The sequence below is a fragment of the Mercenaria mercenaria genome, chromosome 13, assembly GCF_021730395.1.
Source record: "Mercenaria mercenaria strain notata chromosome 13, MADL_Memer_1, whole genome shotgun sequence".
Classification (NCBI taxonomy): domain Eukaryota; kingdom Metazoa; phylum Mollusca; class Bivalvia; order Venerida; family Veneridae; genus Mercenaria; species Mercenaria mercenaria.
Window position 1 is genome coordinate 25,748,677 of NC_069373.1, and position 26,230 is coordinate 25,774,906.

General features: G+C 33.4%; 1 protein-coding gene across 9 annotated transcripts in view; it reads left to right on the plus strand.

Annotated features, from left to right (window-relative positions):
* The window catches only part of LOC123529310 (ELKS/Rab6-interacting/CAST family member 1-like), a 423,378-nt gene that overhangs the window by 71,647 nt on the left and 325,501 nt on the right, over positions 1-26,230 (plus strand). For all 9 annotated transcript variants that reach the window (XM_053521352.1, XM_053521353.1, XM_053521354.1 and 6 more), the window contains one exon: positions 11,834-12,001. In XM_053521352.1, the coding sequence (XP_053377327.1) occupies positions 11,834-12,001 (168 nt within the window). The remainder of the gene's footprint in view (positions 1-11,833; positions 12,002-26,230) is intronic.

Consider the following 26,230-nt stretch of genomic DNA (forward strand, 5'->3'; position numbering starts at 1 on the left):
CTGGCTCCGCCCCCTATTTTCATAGTTATGGCCCCTGAAATAGTCAAAAATGCACATTTTCACCTTGTGACAGGCCTAGCTCGAAAAGTGTTTGATATAGATTCATGAAACCTTGCATGAGTCTTAATCATGATATGAACTTGTGCACTTCCTATTTTTCATCTGGCTCCGCCCCCAATTTTCAGAGTTATGGCCCCTGAAATAGTCAAAAATGCACATGTTCACCTTGTGACATGCCTAGCTCAAAAAGTATTTGATATAGATTCATGAAACCCTGCTTGAGTCTTAATCATGATATGAACTTGCACACATCCTATTTTTCATTTGCGCCCGTTCCCTATTTTTAGAGTTATGGCCCCTGAAATAGTCAAAAATGCACATTTTCACCTTGTGTTGCACCTGGCTCATAAAGTATTTAATATAAATGTTTGAAAACTTGCATAAGTCTTTATCATGATATAAACTTGCACACCTCTAATTTTTTGGCTGGCTCCACCCCCTATTTTTAGCTCACCTGTGCACGAAGTGCTCAAAGGTGAGCTTTTGTGACCGCCCTGAAACAGTGTCTGTCATCCGTTGTCAACAATTTGACACTCTAGAGGTCACAATTTTGGCCCAATCTTAATGAAACTGGGTCAGAATGTTACCCTCAATAAAATCTTGGACGAATTCGATATTGGGTCATCTGGGGTCAAAAACTAGGGCACCAGGTCAAATCAAAGGAAAAGCTTGTTAACACTCTAGAGGTCACAATTTTGGTCCAGTCTTAATGAAACTTGGTCAGAATGTTACCCTCAATAAAATCTTGGATGATTTCTATATTGGGTCATCTGGGGTCAAAAACTAGGTCACCAGGTCAAATCAAAGGAAAAGCTTGTTAACACTCTAGAGGTCACAATTTTCGCCCAATCTTATTAGCTCGACTATTCGAAGAATGGTCTAGCTATTCTACTCACCCTGGCGTCGGCGTCGGCGTCACACCTTGGTTAAGTTTTTGCATGCAAGTACATACAGCTATCATTTAAAGGCATATAGCTTTGAAACTTATTTATTCTTTTTCTAGGTCAATTACCAACCTCACTGGGTCAAGTTCCATAACTCTAACATGTATTTTGAGTAAATTATGCCCCCTTTTGGACTTAGAAAATTTTGGTTAAAGTTTTACATGCAAGTTACTATCTCCAAAACTAATGCAGATATTGAATTGAAACTTCACGTGTCTTCGGGGTTATAAAACTAGTTGATAGCACCAAGTCCCATAACTCTGACCTTCATTTTGGCCAAATTATGCCCCCTTTTGGACTTAGAAAATTCTGGTTAAAGTTTTGCGTGCAAGTACATACAGTTATTACTAAAAGGCATATAGATTTGAAACTTATTTTTTCTTTTTCTAGATCAATTACCTACCTCACTGGGTCAGGTCCCATAACTCTGACATGTATTTTGGCCAAATTATGCCCCCTTTTGGACTTAGAAAATTTTGGTTAAAGTTTTGCGTGCAAGTACATACAGTTATTACTAAAAGGCATATAGATTTGAAACTTATTTTTTCTTTTTCTAGATCAATTACCTACCTCACTGGGTCAAGTCCCATAACTCTGACATGTATTTTGGCCAAATTATGCCCCCTTTTGGACTTAGAAAATTTTGGTTAAAGTTTTGCGTGCAAGTACATACAGTTATTACTAAAAGGCATATAGATTTGAAACTTATTTTTTCTTTTTCTAGATCAATTACCTACCTCACTGGGTCAAGTCCCATAACTCTGACATGTATTTTGGCCAAATTATGCCCCCTTTTGGACTTAGAAAATTCTGGTTGAAGTTTTGCGTGCAAGTACATACAGCTATTACTAAAAGGCATATAGCTTTTAAACTTATTTTTTCTTTTTCTAGATCAATTACCTACCTCACTGGGTGAAGTCCCATAACTCTGACATGTATTTTGAGCAAATTATGCCCCCTTTTGGACTTAGAAAATCCTGGTTAAAGTTTTACATGCAAGTTACTATCTCAAAAAATAATGCAGATATTAAATTGAAACTTCACATGTGTCTTCGGGGTTATAAAACTAGTTGATAGAATCAAGTCCCATAACTCTGACATGTATTTTGGGCAAATTATGCCCCCTTTTGGACTTAGAAAATCCTGGTTAAAGTTTTGCGTGCAAGTACATACAGCTATTACCAAAAGGCATATAGCTTTGAAACTTCTTTGTTCTTTTTCTAGGTCAGTTACCAACCTCACTGGGTCAAGTTCCATAACTCTTAACATGTATTTTGAGCAAATTATGCCCCCTTTTGGACTTAGAAAATTCTGGTTAAAGTTTTACGTGCAAGTTACTGTCTCCAAAACTTATGCAGATATGGAATTGAAACTTAACATGTTTCTTCGGGGTTATAAAACTAGTTGATAGCATCAAGTCCCATAACTCTGATATGCATTTGGTTAAATTATGTCCCGTTTCGAACTTAAAACTCTTGATATTTAACATTTTGGGTAATAATTTCCTGCTTCTGTGACAATATTTCGAATAGTCGAGCTTGGCTGTCTTACGGACAGCTCTTGTTTTTATTTAGTGAACAGCAAAAAAACTTGATTTTAATGTAACTTATATTAAATAAAAGCATTTTTTTTTTTGTGTTTAAGTTATAAGACTTAGTAAAATCTTTTATTATGACTTCAAATGTTGGTAAAGAAGCCAAATACTTTTTCATGTGTACCTTACTGCAGTTCGAAAAAAATTATGGAATTTTGTCCTTTTTTGCAATTGAAATGAAAAGTAGTAATTATTTATTATGTATCTAACACAGCTTATTCTTTATGTATGAAAATCAGCATGAAATACTATATTACAAACCTAAGGTTTCAATGTTTGATTGTATCATCTTACACATACAAAGAATATCCAAGAATCTATATGTCTTACACGATCTGTTCACTTAATGTCAAAGGTCTTGCAGATAAGAAGAAAAGAAAAGAGGTTTTTTGTTGGTTAAAAGAAAAGAAATTTACAATTGCTATGCTGCAGGAAACACATTTAACTGAAGATAAAATTGATCAGTTTAGAAAAGATTTGCAGGGTGAAATGTTCCTAAGTGGCATTAACTCAAATAGTCAAGGTGTAGCCATATTAATAAATCCAGATGATTCTTACCAAGTTACAGTTACAGAATCTACAAATATAGTCAAAGGGCGACTGTTAGCACTTGATATTAAAATAAATGAGGAAGAATATACTCTTATTAACATATATGGCCCAAATAAGGATAATTTATTTACTTTTTCATAATTAGAAACATACCTAGTATTAAATAATGATAAAAAAAGTCATAATCAGCAGAGATTTTAATACAGTTTTAGATAATAATCTTGATAAAAGAAATGGACTTTCAAATACCCACACAAGATGCAGAACTAAATTAATGAGTATACTCAAAGAATTCCACTTAATAGACATTTGGAGACTATCAAACCCACAAAAACTTCAATATACATGGATTTCAAATAGTAAACCACCCATATTCTGCAGACTAGATTATTTCTTGGTAACTGACACCTTTCGGAGCATAATTAAATGTAGTAAAATACAACAAGGATATAAAAGTGACCATTCATTAATTTCATTGACTATAAATCCTATAGTTCAAAAAAGAGGCCCTGGTTATTTTAAAATAAATAATAGTTTAATACTGGATGAAGTTTACTCTGCAAATATAATAAACTATATAAACAACACAGTGAATTTCAACAAGGATGCAAGTGCTGATGTATTGTGGGAGCTTATTAAAAGCAGCATAAGAAATGTAACCATCAAATATGCAACAAGTAAGAAAAAGAAAGAAAGGGAGCAAGAAGAAAAACTACAAAATGAAATTTATACTCTAGAAACTTTAATCTTTAATTCACCAAATGTACTCCAATACTCACAAGAACTGAATGAAAAGAAAAATGAATTACAAACACGTTATGACAAAAAAATAAATGGTATTATGCTAAGATCAAAAGCTATACACGTAGAAATGAATGAAAAAAATACAAAATACTTTGCAAATTTAGAAAAAAGACATGCTGAAAGGAAAAATATTCAAAAGCTCCAAATAAACAACAAAACAATCACAGAAGCAACAGAAATTTTAAAAGAAACAACATCTTTTTATAAAAGACTATATGATATGAAGACACAAGAAAATTCAAACATAGACTTTCTTGATTCTTCCATGAGTAAATTAAGCAAAGAAGACTCTGATCAATGCGAGGGATTATTAACCGAATATGAATGTAAAATTGCATTGTCTAAAATGAAAAATGATAAGAGCCCTGGCTCTGATGGATTAACAGCCGAATTTTATAAACATTATTGGGAATATTTGAAAGTATTTTATATCAATGCAATTAATAACTGTTATCATAAAGTCGAACTTTCAGATCTTCAAAAACAAAGCATTATTACTCTTCTGCCAAAACCAGATAAAGATCCTACAAATTTGTCAAACTGGAGACCCATAAGTCTATTAAATGTAGACTATAAAATTGCAACAAAGGCTATAGCCGGTAGGTTAAAGAAAATGCTTACAAAACTAATAAACCCAAATCAAACTGGTTTTATGAAAGGACGGTACATTGGAGAAAATGTTAGACTAATTTTTGAAGTTATCGATTACATTGAAAACAACAATTTGAAAGGGTTATTATTATTTTCTGATTATGAAAAGGCTTTCGATACATTAAATCACAATTTTATAATAACATGCCTAAAACATTTAAATTTTGGAGATAGCTTAATCAGATGGATTGAAACCTTTTACAAATATATTACAGCAGTCATAATTAATAATGGATATTTATCTGAAGAAATATGTATTAAGAGAGGTGTACGACAAGGATGTCCCCTTTCTACTTCATTATTTATTCTCTGTATGGAAATATTATCAAATAAAATCTCTAATGATGGTAGTATTAAAGGAATCACTGTAAATGGTACAGAAATAAAACAAACTCTTTTCGCCGATGATGCAACTTATGTTAACAATGGTGAAAAAGAATCTTTTGAAAATCTTGTTACTGTAGTTACAGAATTTAGGAAAATATCAGGATTGCAGTTAAATTTAAAGAAATCGGTAGTATTAAGACTAGGAACTTAAAAAAGAAAGTAACTTAAAATTTTGTGTAGATATACATCTCTTATGGACCTCAGAAAGTGCAAAAACTCTGGGATTTACATTTACTGCAAATCACCTAAAACATTTAGAATTGAATTTAATGCCAAAGATTGATCAATTTAAAAATTGTCTCAAACAGTGGCAGCATAGAAAATTGACGCTATTAGGCAAAGTTACTGTTTTAAAAACCTTCGCATTACCAAAACTCATATACCCCCTAACAGTCTTGCCCAACCCATCAGAAATAATTCTAAATGATATAAATAAAAGCATTTATAACTTTCTTTGGGATGGAAAACCAGACAAAATTAAACGAAAATTACTTCCGAAATCTTACGAAAATGGAGGGATTAAATTGACAGATATTTATGCCTTTTTAAATTTATTAAAAGCTTGCTGGGTTAGAAAAATCATTGATGAAAACAATCAAGGTTAATGGAAACTCTTTTACAATCAGTATTTGGAAAAATATGGTGGAAAATTTATTTTTGATTGCAATTTAACAACGAAAGATATAAAAACGATATGTGTCAAAAATCTGTTCCTAGAAGACATTCTTATATCTTGGTTCAATATCCAGAATATGAACTATGAAAACAGCATTCCCATAAACTGTCTTATTACATGACTGTATTCTATCGTTTCTCTGATTGGCTGAAAACGGTTCGAAAAGTAATGAGTACATATCATATCAATTTATCTTGGGTTATAAATAGTACGATATAAAAATAGATCGAAGTAGGTGCTTTGAAAGCCAATATCAACCTTATTTGGTCTAAAAATAGGCGGCAATCTTTCGAATTTCAATTGTCCAATAAAATGAAGATACAATTGTAATAACAAGACTGACTATACATCTGTCCATGTAATAAAACAATTATTGACTTTTTCATAGGTTGATATCAGGATTTATCAACCCTCAAAAAGTTATATTCACAGTTGATATCAGGATTTATCAACCTATGAAAAAGTCGATAATAGTATAATATTATATGGAACAATTCAAATATAAGAAGTAGAAATGAAACAGTATTTTTAAAAGAATGGTATGATAAAGGAAGCAAATATGTTGAACAATTATATGACTTTAGGTCAAACAATTTCTTTTCTTTTGAAAAGGCACGGCAAATGTACAATTTTTCTACACATAGTTTCTTGAATTATCATAAGATTATTCATGCCATATCTGCTTTCAAGACATTAAAGTTAAGAGAAGAAATAATAACACAAAATAGTGATGAAACTTTAATGGAAAAGGTTAAAAAAATGAAAAGTCCAAATAAAATATTATATAATATACAAATAAAAAATATGAAAGAAGAAACAATCACTCCACTAAGAAAATGGGAAAGACTTATCGATAAAGAAAGTAAACAAAAATGGAAAAAAATATTTTCAACTCCTTTTGTGTCAACAATTGATACTATACTGAGAAATTTCCAATACAAATTCCTAATGAGATTAATTCCAACAAATACATACCTTTATAAATGTCAACTAACATCATCAAGACTATGTGATTTTTGCAATATGCATGATGAAACATTAGAACACTTTTTCTGGGAATGCTCAGTTGCACAAAATATGTGGAATAAACTTAGCGATTACTTAAAAACAAAAAGCATCGATATAAAATTCAATCTTCGGAAAATTTGTTTTGGTATACAAGAACAAGGTTTAACAAATGCCGCTGTAAATTTTATAATTATTCTGTGCAAGTTTTATTTTCTGCAAATGAAAAATTGTAAAACAGTTCCAAAAATAGAAAGCTTTATTAAGATCATAGAAAACAGAATCTTACTGGAAAAAGAAATAGCCTTTAGAAAGGAAAAATTAGACCTCTTCAAACAAAAATGTCAAAGATTCCTTTGACATCTTCATTACTTTTTTATCTCTCAATTGTTCAATCTTTTAAACATCTACAACAGTGTAAAAGATGATACAATCATACCTTCCCCACCCACTTTTTTGGTCTTTTGTTATTCCTTTTAACGTAGTCCTTTTCATGTTATTTCATTTCTCAACTCTTCTATTAAGTGGGCTAGCAACAAAAATACCATTATTTTTCTTTACATTTCATATTATTAAATACATGATATTTAAACCTAAATTGGAATATAAGACTATGTTAACCATAATATTGTCAAGTTTGTGTATATATATGAATTGTATGTTTAAGTATCATGTATAAAAATAAACGGGGTTATCCGCAAGGGGCCTCAAATGAAAAAAAAACAAACAAAAAAACCTAGGTCACCGGGTCAAATCATATGAAAATCTTGTTAACACTCTAGAGGTCACAATTTTGGCCCAATCTTAATGAAACTTGGTCAGAATATTACCCTCAATAAAATCTTCGACGAGTTCGATATTGGGTCATCTGGGGTCAAAAGCTAGGTCACCAGGTCAAATCAAAGGAAAAGCTTGTTAACACTCTAGAGGTCACAATTTTGGCCGAATCTTAATGAAACTTGGTCAGAATATTACTCTCAATGAAATCTTGGACGAGTTTGATATTGGGTCATCTGGGGTCAAAAACTAGGTCACCAGGTCAGATCAAACTGTAGAGACCACATTTATGACTGTATCTTCATGAAAATTGGTCAGAATGTTAATCTTGATGGTCTCAAGGTCCAGGCTGAATCTGGGTCATGTAGGATCAAAAACTTGGTCACCAGGTCAAATCAAAGGAAAAGCTAGTTAACACTGTAGAGGCCACATTTATGACCATATCTTAATGAAACTTGGTCAGAATGTTGATCTTGATGATCTATAGGTCAAGTTCAAATCTGGGTCAGGTGGGGTTAAAAAGTAGGTTACAAGATCAGATCAAAGGAAAAGCTTGTTAACACTCTAGAGGCCACATTTATGACTGTATCTTCATGAAACTTGGTCAGAATGTTTATTTTGATGATCTTTAGGTCAAGTTCGAATCTGGGTCATGTGGGGTCAAAAACTAGGGCACCAGGTCAGATCAAAGGAAAAGTTAGTTAACACTTTAGAGATCGCATTTATGACCATATCTTTATGAAGCTTGGTCAGAATGTTAATCTTGATGATCTTTAGATCAATAGGTCAGGTAAGCGATACAGGGCCTTTATGGCCCTCTTGTTAAAGTTATTGCCCCTGAAATAGTAAAAAAAATGCACTTTTTCACCTAATTATGTGCCTAGCTCAAGAAGTATTAGATGAAAATTCAGGAAACCTTGCTGGAGTCTTTATCGTGATGTGACCTTAAGGTGCACACTTAGCATTTTTCTTCATAATCTTAGCCCTTATTACAGAGTTATGGCCCTTGAAATAGCCAAAATAGTGGATTTTTTGTTTGTGATGCTCATAGCTCAAAAAGTATAGGGCCAAGAATAATGAATCCTTTCATAAAATGTTTGTTGAGGCTATATCTCATTAAGACTGCAAACATTTGAATTATTGCCCCTTATTTGTGACAAATGTACCAGTGGGGGACACACCCTGTGTCCTACAGACACATTCTAGTGTGTTCTGAATTGAAATTTGACATTGATTTTTACCTAGTACCTACTTTCACATTTCTCAAGCTACAGCCACCAAATTTGAAGCACATGCATAGTTTTATATACCGAAATGAACTTTGACCTTGAAATTGATCTAGTGACCTACTTTCACATTTCTCAAGCTACAGCTTTCAAATTTGGACCACATGCATGGACCACATGCACAGTGTTGTGTACCGAAATAAAATTTGACCTTGATTTTGACCTTGAGCTAGTCTTGAAACATTCAAAAATGGCTCAGTGGTGGGCGCCAAGATCACTCTGTGATCCCTTGTTCGAATAGTCAAGCACGCTGTCAACAGACAGCTCTTGTTTTAAAATTCATAAATTTCCATATAGCAAAGTAACCTATTGATGGATCTTGATAAAATTTGATACAGATCACTGTAGGACAGTTGTGCACAAGCAACTTTTTTACAAACTTTAGAGTTATTTCGCTTGAGTTGTTTTAAAATTCTTAAATTCCAACATAAACCAAGTAGCCATTAATATGATATCATTACTTAAAGTATTCATTGATGAAACTTTAGCATGGTGTCATGGCAGTTCACTTAATTGGTTTGTTTGAATTTATCTTGTCAGTTCAGAAACTTCACATGCGAAATGCTTCCCTTCATCAGAAAAACATTATTAGACACTCAGTGATAGCTCTTGTTTCCTCAGATATGTCCTATAATTTCACTACACAACATTAAAATAATCCGGTATGCTGACAGCTCTAACAACTTACATCTTGCAAATGGTTACAGATGTGCCATTTTAGTTACTATTTTTCTCCTTGGTTACATATGAGTCCTGTAGTTAAATATGTGACATTTTGCATTTGAAAGGGGCCTCTGTGGCCGAGTGGTAAAGGTCGCTGACTTCAGATCACTTGCCCGTCATCGATATGGGTTAGAGCCTGACTCGGGGCATTGAACTCTTCATGTGAGGAAGCCTACGGAAGGTCGGTGGTTCTACCCAGGTGCCCGCTCATGATGAAATAATGCACGAAGGGGTACCTGGGGTCTTCCTCCACCATCAAAGCTGGAAAGTCGCCATTTGACCTATAATTGTGTCGGTGCGACGTTAAACTTAACAACAAACAAACAAAATTGCATTTGAAACTTCATTCTGAAGGCAACAGTTTAAGCTATTTCAACCCTCACAAAAGAAAACAGTCAACATTTGTGTAGAACATTAGTTATTAAAAGATATTAACATCTTTTTTTAGCTCACCTGTCACAAAGTGACAAGGTGAGCTTTTGTGACTGCGATGTCCGTCGTCCATCGTCCGTCCGTGCGTGCGTCCGTAAACTTTTGCTTGTGACCACTCTAGAGGTCACATTTTTCATGGGATCTTTATGAAAGTTGGTCAGAATGTTCATCTTGATGATATCTAGGTCAAGTTCAAAACTGGGTCACGTGCCTTCAAAAACTAGGTCAGTAGGTCTAAAAATAGAAAAACCTTGTGACCTCTCTAGAGGCCATATATTTCACAAGATCTTCATGAAAATTGGTCAGAATGTTCACCTTGATGATATCTAGGTCAAGTTCGAAACTGGGTCATATGCCGTCAAAAACTAGGTCAGTAGGTCTAAAAATAGAAAAACCTTGTGACCTCTCTAGAGGCCATATATTTCACAAGATCTTCATGAAAATTGGTCAGAACGTTCATCTTGATGATATCTAGGTCAAGTTCGAAACTGGGTCACGTGCCGTCAAAAACTAGGTCAGTAGGTCAAATAATAGAAAAACCTTTTGACCTCTCTAAAGGCCACATTTTTCATGGGATCTATATGAAAGTTGGTCTGAATGTTCATCTTGATGATATCTAGGTCAAGTTCGAAACTGGGTCACGTGCGGTCAAAAACTAGGTCAGTAGGTCTAAAAATAGAAAAACCTTGTGACCTCTCTAGAGGCCATATATTTCATGAGATCTTCATGAAAATTGGTCAGAATGTTCACCTTGATGATATCTAGGGCAAGTTCGAAAGTGGGTCATGTTCCATCAAAAACTAGGTCAGTAGGTCAAATAATAGAAAAACCTTGTGACCTCTCTAGAGGCCATATTTTTCATGGGATCTGTATGCAAGTTGGTCTGAATGTTCATCTTGATGATATCTAGGTCAGTTTCGAAAGTGGGTCACGTGCCTTCAAAAACTAGGTCAGTAGGTCAGATAATAGAAAAACCTTGTGACCTGTCTAAAGGCCATATTTTTCATGGGATCTGTATGAAATTTGGTCTGAATGTTCATCTTGATGATATCTAGGTCAAGTTCGAAACAGGGTCATATGCGGTCAAAAACTAGGTCAGTAGGTCTAAAAATAGAAAAACCTTGTGACCTCTCTAGAGGCCATACTTGTGAATGGATCTCCATAAAAATTGGTCAGAATGTTCACCTTGATGATATCTAGGTCAAGTTTGAAACTGGGTCACGTGCCTTAAAAAACTAGGTCAGTAGGTCAAATAATAAAAAAACCTTGTGACCTCTCTAGAGGCCATACTTTTCATGGGATCTGTATGAAAGTTGGTCTGAATGTTCATCTTGATGATATCTAGGTCAAGTTTGAAACTGGGTCAACTGCGGTCAAAAACTAGGTCAGTAGGTCTAAAATTATTTAAATCGTTTGACCTCTCTAGAGGCCATATTTTTCAAAGGATCTTCATGAAAATTGATCTGAATGTTCACCTTGATGATATCTAGGTCAGTTTCTAAACTGGGTCACGTGCAGTCAAAAACTAGGTCAGTAGGTATAAAAATAGAAAAACCTTGTGACCTCTCTAGAGGCCATATTTTTCATGAGATCTTCATGAAAATTAGTTAGAATGTTCACCTTGATGATATCTAGGTAAAATTCAAAACAGGGTCACGTACCTTCGAAAACTAGGTCAATAGGTCAAATAATAGAAAAACCTTGTGACCTCTCTAGAGACCATATTTTTCAATGGATCTTGTAGATAGTTGGTCAGAATTTTTTTCTTGATAATATCTAGGTCAAGTACAAAACTGGGTCACATGAGCTCAAAAACTAGGTCACTATGTCAAATAATAGAAAAAACGAAGTCATACTCAAAACTGGGTCATGTGGGAAGAGATGAGCGATTCAGGACCATTATGGTCCTCTTGTTTGCAAAATGCCATTATGTAAATTTCAGATTGAAAATTTAAAGACAGATGTATCAACACGAGACAATGAGATTATTGGCTTAAAGATGAAAGTAGACACATTGACCAATCAGGAGAGTGAACATCAACACTATATTAATGTCCTCAAGGACCAAATCAGATCTAAAGAAGAGCAACTGTCTATGTTTAATGCAGACGTAAGTAGTTTAATCTGCATCTTAATTACATCCATGTAAATATGGCATCAATAGATTTTGTAAACTCAGCAGATTGATATAGTTTTGGCAATGTTCATATGTTATTCTGTCTGTTATCACACTTGAAGCAAAGTCCAAAGTATCAGTGAAACTCAGAATAAAGATAGATGGAAATAGGAGAAAGTGCAGAGAACAAGAACAATAACACTATCTTAAATATTTTGAAACTGCAGTCCAACTTTGAAATAATTCAGAGTTGATAAAATCCTTGATTAATCCAGAAATCCAGATTAGAAGGCTCCCAGACTCAGTTTTGAAATTGATGTATATTTGTTGAGTTTTCATTTAGAAGAGGAGGGAGGTTGATAATATCAAGTGCACACAACTGCAAGTTGTGTGAAGGTCATTAGAAAGTCCAGAAATTAATAGACAACATCTTGTTTTTTTTCATTGTAATTGGTTCACACCATATTACCAGCAACAGTGATGACAGATCACTGCCTGGATGACAGACATCAGATTTTGCAGACCGTTAATATGTAGGTTAGTTGTTTAGTTGTGATTACGGTATAGTTAAAGCAAGGGCATTTTCGTATTCAAGAACCTGTTGTTCATTAACCCGATCATTAGATAGTTTTGGACTCGATTTTCCGATAATTATTATAATTACGACGAGTTTAATATCACAGTTTTGATCCAGATGGTGAAAATATTTGTTTTCGCTTCAAAATATCTTTTGAGTGAATGAACTTGAGTAATTTTAAATTATACATAAACACATTCATCCCTCAGGAGCATGTACCACAAGTATAAACTATACACGTCTTTTCTGGAAAAATTTGCTAAAAAGTCAACATGAGCGGTACATAAGGCAAAACTTATGAAATAGAACATGTCCTTATCTGTAAGTCAAGACTTACGGTAGTTCTGCACGTTTGATAAACCGGAAGTGATGGCGTAACGTCATTTATCCGGAAAACGTAGAATAATGCCTGGATTCGGCGTACGGGAACGAAAATCAATTTATGAATTAAGGGCAACCTGTGGGTAAATGTGTTAAAATGGCACTGTTACTATCTTTCTAAAGCTAAAATATGATATTAAAACATCTTACACGTTAAATAATTCAAAATAATGTCTTAAAATTAGACTGATATAGAGGGTTCACTTTAATGATAACCAAATATCTCAAAAATAAGCACACAGACCTATACATTTTATGTCACCATATTATATGCCATATGTTTGTTTACGACTGAGAAGTTTTATTAAAATCTACATTGTAGAAAATTTATATTCGCGAAAATGTTATGAAAGTTGCGTTTTTCCCATAGACTCCCATTAGGCCAGTATTTTTTTATTATTAGTTTTACCGATTTTTTTGGAAAAAAGATAGGGTCGGCGGCGGGAAATTTTTTTTTTTTAAAATCCTCGATTGTAAAGTATTTTTGCAAAATCTCGACCTAAACTGAAACTACTAATAAGACAACACTCTTACCAAATTATTTGATGATTATTGAATCAAACTTGTGAAACAAGTTGGCAGATAATGTTAAAGACAGTCGCAATGGACACCCAGCGTGTCCAGACACGGTGCTCGCCAACCACGCTGTTTCGCCGTGAAATCGCAGTGAATCGCAGATTTCAAGATTGTTTTAAAATATGCTATTTTCCATTTTATTTTATCCAAAAATGAAAGGAAATATATATATGTATGATAACATTAAATAACATCGTAATTTTTCAGTTTCAATGTTAGTCTGCTAGTTGATTTTGGAGACTTTTCGTATTTTGCAGGTAGAGCACTTGACAAGAAGCATATACGATGAGACTGTGCTTAATAAACAATAAAACCTGTGAATTCAGTTGTTTTATTTAGAGTTCACTTTTCAGTTTTGTATATTCGTTGCAAACTTCTGTTGTTATACTAACAAAAATTTTAATACGATAACGTTATTTAACACCCTAACAATTAATCTTCGTTCACAGTTTGCATGGAATTTGATAATTATTTAAGAGGTAAGTTACCAGTTAAAATCAATAATTTTTAAATAACTTGTTAATTTGTTACGAATTTATTTGCTAATGTAACTGTCAAAAAGAATTTTGAAATATAATTTTAGTACAATATAGAATATCAGAATTAAAAGTTTTTGCTCAGGAAACAGTAGTATTCACTTTTATATAAACAAAGCAATCATCCATTTAAACATTTCGATGCATGTCTACATGTCTGAAATAACATTAATCGAATTCTATCACATGACATGTCAAATTTCAAGAAACTATTAATGTGTAACATACATCTCTATTAAAAATATAAATTTTATCTGCTTTTTTTTCAGGGCAAGAAAAAAGCTGTACACGAGCCTTGGAAGCAAGAACTTACAATTTAATGTTTGTTTTGTTAATAACATAATTTTATTAGCATTAAATGTCATAATATATCTATAGCATCATATAATACAAAGACCTGTGTATTGATAGTGCTAACAGATTATTTTGTGTTCATCATATAATTCATATATGACAAAAATTGTTTATTCTCCATTTTGTATTATTTTCGGCAAAATTAAGATATTTGCATATTTGTAAAAAACATACTTATGTGATCTTTTTCATAAAGTTTGGTCTGTGTAATAGGCTAAGGGGAACAGCAGCAAAAAATAAATACAATACACTGTTTTGTTTTATCACATGACGGTTTATAGAATATGTATGCCTGTCTGTCTGTATTTTATATAAATAAACTTCAATTGTTGGTATCGTTTAAATCTATGTACATCTTATGAATAAGAAATAAAGAAATAAAATTAAATGGAAGCATTATAATTTTTATGAGAACGCAACATAACAACTGTTTTTCTGTCTATTGCAAAGCATTCTTGGCTTTTTTTGTTTAAATTGTTTGTGCTTCCTAATAAATGTTATATTCCGTTAAATTTTGTATAGAATGAAAGGGAAATAAAAAAGATATAGAAGACCGTTTTTTGTTTTCTGCTCCTTCCCTCCTCTGTTGTTGTGCTGTAATTTTCACTCTTGTTGAAAGTTTCTTCCCGTAAGCATAGATAACAACTATTTTATGCTTTCATTATTTATTATACACCATGTGGAAATAATACATATTTATAAGTGGCTTTAAAACATCCTTTAGTGAACGGTCCCGCACGACGGCCAAAAATCTAGTAGCATGTGATTATCACTGTTTGAAAATACACTTCTTTTTATACAGTTATTTGAAATCAAAAGCATTATCAAAACTACTCATATAGTCCAAACACGACGGTCTAGCTGAACGTGCCTCACGTATGACTAGCTTTAGTACCCGGCGGGACCGTATTACTAGCCACTAACGCGTCATGCTCCGAAACTTTACTTCTTGTTTTTTTCTAATTTTATGTACTAGTTTGTGACTGTACCTGAAATAGAAAACAATGATTGCTTCGTTACATTTCATTTATCCCTTAATTCATTGTAAACATTGCGATAATAATAATACAGTACCGTAATATTAGCCACTGCCTTACGATAATAAATCAGTGCAAAATAAAAATAAATGGGGCTACAAGTAAAAATGAAATTGATTTAAATATCGAACAACTTTTACGAGTTGAAGTTAATATTAACTGTTTTGAAACTGCAAATAAGTTTTTACTCGAAAACAGTCAAAGATTTAATTACTCTTTATTGATAACAAACGTATGGGCCATATTGAACGGGCACCGACAAATTATTATCTAATTAGCACTTATTTACCAACATGAACTTATTAATTATAAGTAACTTACCAAATAGTTTTGCAACATGTGAAAATTGGCAAACATGCTAAACGAAAGAAAGAATTAGGCAGTTTAATTGCAACGGAGATGAGTAAAACATTTATTCCAACATGTAATGTTAGTAGTAATTGTTAGTGGAGGTTTTAACAATTTTACATAGAATTATAAACATAAACAAAGGAAACTAAAAGGTTTATAATTACACATCTTATAAGCTTGGTATTTACCTGAAAACAGAAAATAAAATATGGGAGCAAAAATTATCTTTCTACAACGAAAAACGGGGTTAATTTAATTAGGCGTTATATACACAGAGAATCACCGCGATTGCACACCACGACACAACATGTCCGCCGATCGCTGAGCACGGATAAATGGACACGGTGTTCGTATCGATGTGCTTTTTGTTGCACGAAAAATTGACATCTCATTTTGGACGTACTGTTGGTATAAAAGCCGCACGTTTAACGTTCAGGTACCGTTTTAATTATGGTCAGTTGGCGGATCACTCGTGTGTGCATCATTTTTTGACACTTCGATTTTTCTCTGAAATCTTTTTTTTTTTTTCACTTTCCCAAATTTTAGGGTCGTCGGGTCGGTAAAACTAAAGATAAAAAAATACTGGCCTTATGAAAAATTGCGTGAGGTCGAAATTTTTTTAATCAATCTAGCAAAAAATCAAGCACACGGCTCTATCTTTTTTATTTGCAGAATTTTCTTAGTATATTCTGAAGTTTTGAAAAATCAAAGAGTTTACCATAATAATTCTATTTATAGCCTATGCTCTAATAAATGCCCAGTCCCGACTTTTCGTTAAAAAAAACAGCCTTTTTTCAGAAAAAAATCAAAAATACAGTGTTATCTGATAAGCACCCATCCTATGAATCTTAGAAAATAATCCTACCTTTTATCAGTTTAACAGCGAGTTTTCTTATTTCCCTTCTAATGTAAGATCCTACATCACTTTTCTTGTCTTTAATTCCAAATATTTTATATGTACAAGGTATTTCAATGCCCCCTCCTTGCACAAACAATAGCACTATCACTGTGCTCATTTTCAGGTTCTAATATGCATGTCATTATAGTTCCGAAAGGATGATTATTTTTATAAACATGATAACCTTTCATGGCTGCTTTAACTGAAACTAACACACAGCCTGCCATATCATATATACATGTAATGTGTATTGACCCAGGTAAACATGTGCTTATGCAAATGTGTACGCTTTTCGTAATTACATCACATCACTAGTCTGCCATTTCGAGACAGGGGGCCAGCTAGGGAAATTTAATCAATATTGGATTCAAGGGGCTTTGATCTAAAACAATAGGGTGTTGTTTAAAGTTGCTTGAAATTGACAGAATCACGAACAAAAATACTTAATACTATATTCATGACACAATAAATTAAATTTTAGTCATGTTTTTTGTGAGTTTAGCTTGGCCTGTTATTGTTCCGATCTGGTACGGCCGTAACCGATTTTTGTACGACTTTCACATCATTACTTTCTTATAGTCACAGGTATGTTTGAAAATAAATATACATTAAGATTTTGAATGTTTGTTGGTGATTTGTCTCTAATATTCGCCCATCCCTAACTTTTGAGCTGACCGTATTTCTAATAAACGCCCGGGCTATAAATAGAATTATTACGGTAATTAAATTCTACATCATAGAAAAAAATTCATCCTGATATGCAGATCTACCTTGAGATTTAGGAAATCAAGGAATAGCATTGTACATGTAATAGTATTTGGCTGTACATCTTACATTTAATTGGTGTTGTAAAACTAAATCCTACCATTTGTTGAGGTCTTTATTTGACAGAAACACTCAGAGAATGGATAATGATTTGACAGACAATACAAAATCACTCTTTCATTGATTTCTCTGTTTTTACATTCTTTGAAGAGCCAGACTATCATTTGTTACATTTTCTGCAGATAGAAAGTATATTACTGCATGATTTACATTGAAATGTGTTTCTTTGACAATTTGTTCATACAATTAAATATTTAAGGTATATGTTGTAAATTCTAATTAATAGACTTCAAAGCTTAGAAGTCCCTGTTTATAAGTAATAGTTTTTAATTCCCAAGTCATTGTATATTCTAAACCAAATATTGAAAGCTCTATAATATAGTATAATATAATATTATGTAAACATGTTTTTCTGTATTACAGATAACTATGAAGAATTATTATGCCCCCACCAAACATGTTTGGGGGTGCTATATAGGAGTCAGTTTTGTCGCGTCCCATCCCGTCGCGTCGTGAAATCTATTATCTCAGTTACTACTAAATGGATTTGATTCAAACTTAAAATAGATGTATCACCTTATCATCCACATCATGTGACACAAGGTGCATAACTCTGACACCAATGTTTCATGAATTATGCCCCCTTTTATTTAGAATTTAAGGTTAATTTTGATGCATTTTCACTATATCTCAGTTATTTCTAAATGGTTTTGATTCAAACTTAAAATAGATGTTCCACCTCATTACCCACATCATGTGACACAAGATGCATAACTCTGGCACCAATTTTTCATGAATTATGCCCCCTTTTACTTAGAATTTAAGGCTAATTTTGATGCATTTTCACTATATATCATTCTGATTGGCTTAGAGCCAAAGGGAAGTTACCTTTTTTTTTAACTTTTGTACTGAGTTACTTCCCCTTAAATTCCAAGAATTTGTCTGTTTTTAGAAATTCTATTTTCAGATTTTCAATATTTTAGGTATTTTTCTAACTTTTTTATTATTAGTCCTGTGTAAAAAAGTAAAAACATTTTTCTGTGGTAACATGTGTCGGTTAGACATTTTTTTGTACTCATTTTTAGTGTATCTTTTATATTAGAGAATTTTATATTTACCTCATCCCTCATCCTGGGCACATATACTAGTATTACTTATATGTGCCGAGGAAGCCCAGGATGAAGTACTTCAAAGATGAGTAAAATTTTGTTTTAAGTATTAAGTTTTTTTTACGTTTTATATTATTCCAAGTATTTTTAAAATTTCTTATGGTTGATGGTTGCCATTCTTCTGTGACAAGACCGTATGGTGGGGGTATAAGTCACTCCAGTGACAGTTCTAGTTAATACTGTTATTGCGAGTCTGCCTTCAGTCTGCTTAAAGGTGATGTAGACCACCTTATAGAGTGCAGTAATACATTCAAACTTAAATACAAGGATTTTTTGGAACAGAATGAGGAATCTTGACAGAGAGGTCAATATCTCCCACTAATTTACCCTTTATCTAGTTAATTTCTTTCCATCAGCTCCAATGAACTTATATGTATATAGTAGAAACTTCTTTTATAAAACTGTTAACCTTATTTTGAAATAATTTCACACAAATGGTCCTCGTGTGACCTTCTACAAATAGTGTTCAAATTTTTTTGATTCGTCAAAAAGCATGGCCACCAGAGGGCGTAGTCTCTTTTCATCAACAATTTCTTTAAACAACATCTCCTCCAAAACCACTGAATGGATTTTGATGAAAGTTTACACAAATGATCTCTAGGTAGCCCTCTTTTAAAGTTGTTCATATGGATCCGTTCATTGAACATATGGATCGTTTTGGTTAAAAATAGGTATTCAGCTGTCAGACTTTAAGAATCTTTTTCTCTAGAGCTTTGATAGTTGGCATGTGATTTAAGGGTGTGACTACCATAATTGTCCAAAGTTTTGCCCTCAGGTCAAAAATGGCCATACCCCTTTGTGCGACAAATACTTACTGTAGGCTTTTATATAAGAATCTTTGAAAATCTTCTTCTCTGAATCAATATGATATGTACTGTCTACCATATTTGTTCAAATTATTGTCTTAGGTTCAAAAATGTGTGTGACATGAATTTAATGTAGGCTTACATAGAAGAAACCTAACTCTGCACTTGTACCATTAAGTGATACAAATGCACTTGAAGCTTTGTACAGGTGAGCGCTTTAGTAATGACTTTAGAATTAAAAAGCTATTACAGTAGATTCTCTCTATTTAGGGCACCCAGTGGTCTGACCAAAAGTGGCCTTAATAGTGGCCTGGCCTTAATAGTGAATAAATTTGAGATTTTGCATGTTACTGACTAGTCAACAACCATTGTACTATGAGGTCATAATGATGTTTCTAGATATAACCATGCAGTGTCATACTTAAATCCCTCATTTATATGTTTGATTTGGATTTGGAGTTTGATCTTATTCAATGTTTTGAGTCAATTATGTACATGTAGAGTATCATAATTTTCTATGTTCAATAAAGTCAATTAGGCCTACAAGCAAGAACAAAAATCCCCTGCATAATTTACACAATTATCGTATCATTCAATACAATTATTTTCTTCTTTGAGATCAAAAAGGTTAAAATGATACTTACATGAGGGTAACTGCTGCTAATTGCTCAACAATTAAAGTTTTCACAACAAAATTGACAAAATAATTTCAGCATTTCATCATGGATCTGTAAATGCTTGAATTTGCTCTTACATTTGTGTAACAGGCATCCAGGCAATACCGATTAAGTGTACCTGATTGAAATACACATGTATTGATCGATGTACCTTGTTGTAAATTGCTCGAGGCAGGGGATCATTTACACTCTGTTGAATAAACAAGGTAAATGTGTTAAATAAACAAAGGATGTCTGGGTCCATATTTTTGTCTGCCTGTAATTATGGTCAGTTAGCACATAGTAAATAAGCAATTTGTTCCACAAAAAGTGGCCGCAATGCCGCATTAGCGATGTGCCCATTGTACTGGCCAATATTTATAATGAATAATGAACAAATTTATTTTGTACTTTGAAAAAGTGGCCACAATTTCAGCGTGCCCGTTGTTTTGGCGTGCCCGTTAGTTGGAAATCTACTGTACTTCTAAATAGGAACTTCTAGGCTTAAAATTCTGTAAATTAGAATTTACAACATATACCTTAAATATTGTGTTGTATAAACAAATTGTCAAAGAAACACATTTTCGATTTTCGAGTTATATACTTACTATCCAAAGAAAATATAACAAATTATAGTCCTTATAAAAGAATGTAAAAACTGAGAAAGGGCGATTTTGTATTTTCTGTCAAATTGTTAGCCGCTCTCTTAGCATTTCTTCCATATGAGGCAGCCTTTAAAAAACATTTCTGCTAATGAAGGCAGCAATTTTTCTTTACCTGGACTAGTTTGGAAGCCTATAGTTTTTCCCAGAAAAGATGTGTATAGCTTATATTTGGTGTACATGATCCTGAGGGATGAATGTGTTCGTGTATAATCTAAAATTACTGGAGTTCGTTCACTCAAAAGATATTTTCACCTTCTGGATCAAAACTATGATATTTAACTCGTCATAGTTATTTTAATAATTAGAAAATCGAATCCAGAACTACACTCTAAACCCGTTATAACACCACTCGATATACCGCGGTATTCGTTACAGCTCGATATGCTCTTGGCTCCCAAATTTTCTTGGGTGAAAAAAAAACAAAACGAGTCCGCGGATGTTATTTAATTTGATCACCTGTGTACTTTAACACCTTTGTCATGACAACTGTGACAATCAAAGCACTGAGAGTACTGATGGGGCGGTGCATTTCAGCTGTTTTTTGTAACTTTCTTACATGAAAGTCAAATATTGAGATAGGAACCTGTGGTTTGCGCAAGAGACTTCGTCTGACTGGGGATGACATTCATGCCAAATATAAAATAGATTGCATGATAAAATGTGAAACACCAACCCCCATCCCTAGCACCGGCATAAGCACAACTTTTATAGGCGACGTCGGTCAAATTGACTTGTTTATATAGCAGAAGAAAGTTGAATTTTTGGTGTTTCGACAAGAAAGGCTAACATGTTATAAAAAGAATTCATCTTACATTTGTGACTATCCACATTGAATTTATTACACTATAAATGACGTTGATGTCAAAGCTTTATTACACTAGTGTAGTATCGCTTTTATTTAATGGCTGTATTACATTCCTGCAACGTCAAACATGTAATAAATAGAGAATATAAGGTTACTGTCATATAAATTTTAATTTATTAAGTGGGTCAGTGAAAATATAAACAAGAGGGCCATGAAGGCCCTGTATCGCTCACCTGACCTAAAGATCATCAAGATTAACATTCCGACCAAGTTTCATTAAGATATGGTCATAAATGTGGCCTATAAAGTGTAAACTAACTTTTCCTTTGATTTGACCCGGTGACCCAGTTTTTGACCCGACATGACCCAGGTTCAAACTTGACCTAAAGATCATCCAGATTAACATTCTGGCCAAGTTTCGTGAAGATATGGTCATAAATGTAGCCTCTGCTGTGTAAACTAGCTTTTCCTTTGATTTGACCTGGTGACCTAGTTTTTTAACTTACATGACCCAGATTCAGATTGGACCTTGAGATCATTAAGATTAACATTCTGACCAAGTTTCATGAAGATACATTCATAGATGTGGCCTCTACAGTGTTAATAAGCTTTTCCTTTAATTTGACTTGCTGACCTAGTTTTTGACCTAAGATGACCCAATATCAAACTCGTCCAAGACTTTATTGAGGGTAACATTCCGACCAAGTTTCATTAAGATATGGTCATAAATGTGGCCTCTAAAGTGTAAACTAGCTTTTCCTTTGATTTGACCCGGTGACCCAGTTTTTGACCCAACATGACCCAGGTTCGAACTTGACCTAAAGATCATCAAGATTAACATTCTGGCCAAGTTTCGTGAAGATACAGTCATAAACGTGGCCTCTACAGTGTTAACAAGCTTTTCCTTTAATTTGACTTGCTGACCTAGTTTTTGACCTAAGATGACCCAATATCAAACTGTCCAAGACTTTATTGAGGGTAACATTCTGGCCAAGTTTCATTAAAATTTGGCCCAAATTGTGACCTCTGGAGTGTAAACAAGCTTTTCCTTTGATTTGCCCTGGTGACCTAGTTTTTGACTCCAGATAACCCAATGTCAATCTCATCCAAGATTTAATTGATGGTTCCATTCTGACCAAGTTTCATTAAGATTGGGCCAAAATTTTGACTTCTAGAGTGTTAACAAGCTTTTCCTTTAGTTTGACCTGGTGACCTAGTTTTTATTCCCATATGACCCAATATCGAACTTGTCCAAGATGTTATTGAGGTTAATATTCTGACCAAGTTTCATTAAGATTGGGCAAAAATTGTGATCTCTAGAGTGTTTACAAGCTTTTCCTTTGATTTGACCTGGTGACCTAGTTTTTGACCCAAGATGACCTAATCTCGAACTCTTCAAAAAAAATATTGAGGGTAACATTCTGACCAAGTTTATTGAGATTGGCTCAAAATTGTGACCTCTAGAGTGTTAACAGTCAAATTGTTGACAACGACGACGGACACAGGGCAATCACAAAAGCTCAATTTGAGCACTTCGTGCTCAGGTGAGCTAGAAGTGAGGCTCAAAAATATTTTTTATTACATTCAAACTTTACAACCAAGTTGATCCGAGTCTGCCTTGCATATAGTTCTGTATACCATAACTTTTAGAATAAGGTCTTTTATGTACTGACGGTGATCTTTTAGTTATGGAATTGTCCTCTTTCAAAATCAACTCTGTGTGTGATCAGCACATAAAATGCGAGTTCACTGTTAGAATATTGCAAAAAAAGTAATGTCTACATATAATTGTAATATTATTCAAATGTTTTGTCGAAAGAATTTTGATACTTAACCCACATGTAACGATTTTATGCTGAAAATTGCATTATTTCCCAGGGCTTTTCACCAGCAAATTGGGAAGACGCCTAGGCCTTTAAAATCGGGAATTTTCTGCGCACGACAACTGTCCAGATTGGGAAAAAATGCTATTTATGGAAAGATGGTGTTAGTTTAAAAATTTAAACAGTAATAAATATTTTAAACTCAAATTTAATTTTTACTGTTATAGACTAGACTACTGCACTTTATTTTTCAGGCTTCCAAGTTTCACAAATCTAATCACAGGCCGTGTCTTCGGTGTTATTATTACCTGGTAAACCTAGAATTTACACTAATTTACCCCAAAGTCGAACCATGACTTCTGATTTCTTTTGATATCGCCACGCATTTGATTGATTTGCAGTAATATTTCCCGTCATATGACATTTTGTTGGGAGAATACTCCACTGGAAGTAAACAGGGAAAGATGAATTAAATTTATCTCCCCTGAAGCACAGACTAAAATCTAAAATCCGGGACAAGGAACATAACAGACTGGTACTGCACAACACGCAGTACATGCAGCTCTATAGTAAGACAAAAAATCGATACCCGACAACCGCTTCCCCTGATAAAACTAAAATGTAAACAAAATTAAACCATTTGTTGGTACGTGTGATTTTGGGAAATGTTACCTTGCATTTTGGGAAGTGTCTCTGTCACAGTGCTGTTTTTTGAAAATCCTTGATTAAAATAGAATAGGCTAAGTTAAAAATAGACTGCATCAACATCACTAGTCCCAATCCGTGACTCTAGTTACCTCCCCTGATGGTCCGTCAGCAGAGTCACAAGCAGCCACTATTAAAAATTGGCGTAATTTAGGTACTTGAACTTCAGTCTTTCAGACATGGTTGCAAGCATAATGATGATTTAATCGCGAAAAGAAAAATATTTCAAATAGCAAATTTATTCTTGTGTTCGTCTTGTAAAATACACGATATGTCATGTCCTGAGCACTTTGTAGTTCCTGAAGAAAGTCACCCGCTGACCTACATTATCGATTTGTTTTTCACCATAGGTAATGTCACAGCTTTATTACGTTACTATTGGCGCATTTCATCATAGTCAGGTACCGGTACTGGATGAGCTCAACGTCTTAGGCTCAGATTCTAAATGTATTAGCGCAATATTATTAGTATATTTACCTCGGTCTAAAGGTGAATTACAAAATTTGAAGACAAAACAAATATTGGGAGAAAACTATTCACATATACATTGTATTCTCATGTGCTTGTTCCTTCACGAACACCCAGAATAAACTTTGGTGAACAAATCAAGTACAACTTCACATTGTGCTAAATGCTGTACGTTCATGCATGTATATTTGATAACTGTTTTTCTATACTTTTTTATGCAGAATATGTCAAATAACATTTCTGTTCAAGAGATAAATGTATTACCTACAGCAAATTAAAACATTTCGTTCGTTTTTCATACTATGAAGCTTATAATTCATGTTCATATTTTAATCACTAATGATTACCCCTGTGTTCGGCCGTGGCTGAGTTGGACGTAATATCAGACTGAAATGAAATGAAAGTGATAATTACGCCACGAGTTGGACTACAACATCACCAAATACACAGTTTAAAATGTGTTCATGGAAAATGTTGATTTATTTATTAACCCTTAGCCTGCTGCAGGCGAATTTAACAGCCTTTGCAAACAGCTTGGAACCAGATCAGACGCCGATTAAATCGGCGTCTGATCAGGTTCCAAGCTGTTTGCTACTCTGACAATATTTCTTCCAATTTTGGAGCAAATTGAATGAACTTTTCAATTTTAGTAGATGACATTTCCAGCAGACGACAATTTATCTAGCATGCTAAGGGTTAATTAAGATTTAATAGGGGAGATCATGTTTGTATACAAATCCGTTGTATATTCTATTTATAGAACTGATAAGAAAAGATTGGATGGGCATGTTTTTGGTTAACCGTGATGTTTTTCTTACGGCTTATATTTTCTAAAAACACAAATGATATCAATATTTTTTTGATCAATGGAAAGGATATAAAATAAGCATTTATTGATAACTTTTAATAATTATTTAGAAATAAAACGGATTTATTATGAACACTTAGCTTACAGTGTTTTTTCTAAAACTTGAGGGCATCTACGGCGCAATTTAAATAGTATGTCATTTAAAATGGTTATTCATTTTCAAAAGATATTTGAATAACAAAACATGAATATTGTAAGCATTTTGAAACTTCTAGATTTTTTAAAATCCATAAATGAACGAAAAAGTTATTAAGAATTAAAAATTCTGATGCCATACACAATGTAAAATTATTTGTTTTGCCCACCACCAGATAAACACTGTTTATAACACCTGTGTTTAAAAACAGGTTTTGATGCGTGACGTCGGGGCGATCTCTCCTATTAGATAAGGAAAAACTTGGGCTACAAACAAAAGTTGATTTCTTTCTTAATTAAGATTTAATTCGACATGGAAAAGGTTGGGAAACTAAAAAACAGTCACATGGTTTACGGAATACCTCAGTTATTGTCAATTCCGAAAATGGCAAAGCGGACGGAAAAACAGTTAATTGGAGTGGTATTTTATTGTACAAACATTTTGTTTTTCAGTCTACACTAATAGAATGTGGTCCAATTGATGGGATACCAATTTGTAAAAAGTGTGCATTTTGTAATAAAACGGAAACAGGCTGATTTGGACCGTGGCTGATTTGGACCAAATATTTTGGCTGATTTGGACCACAT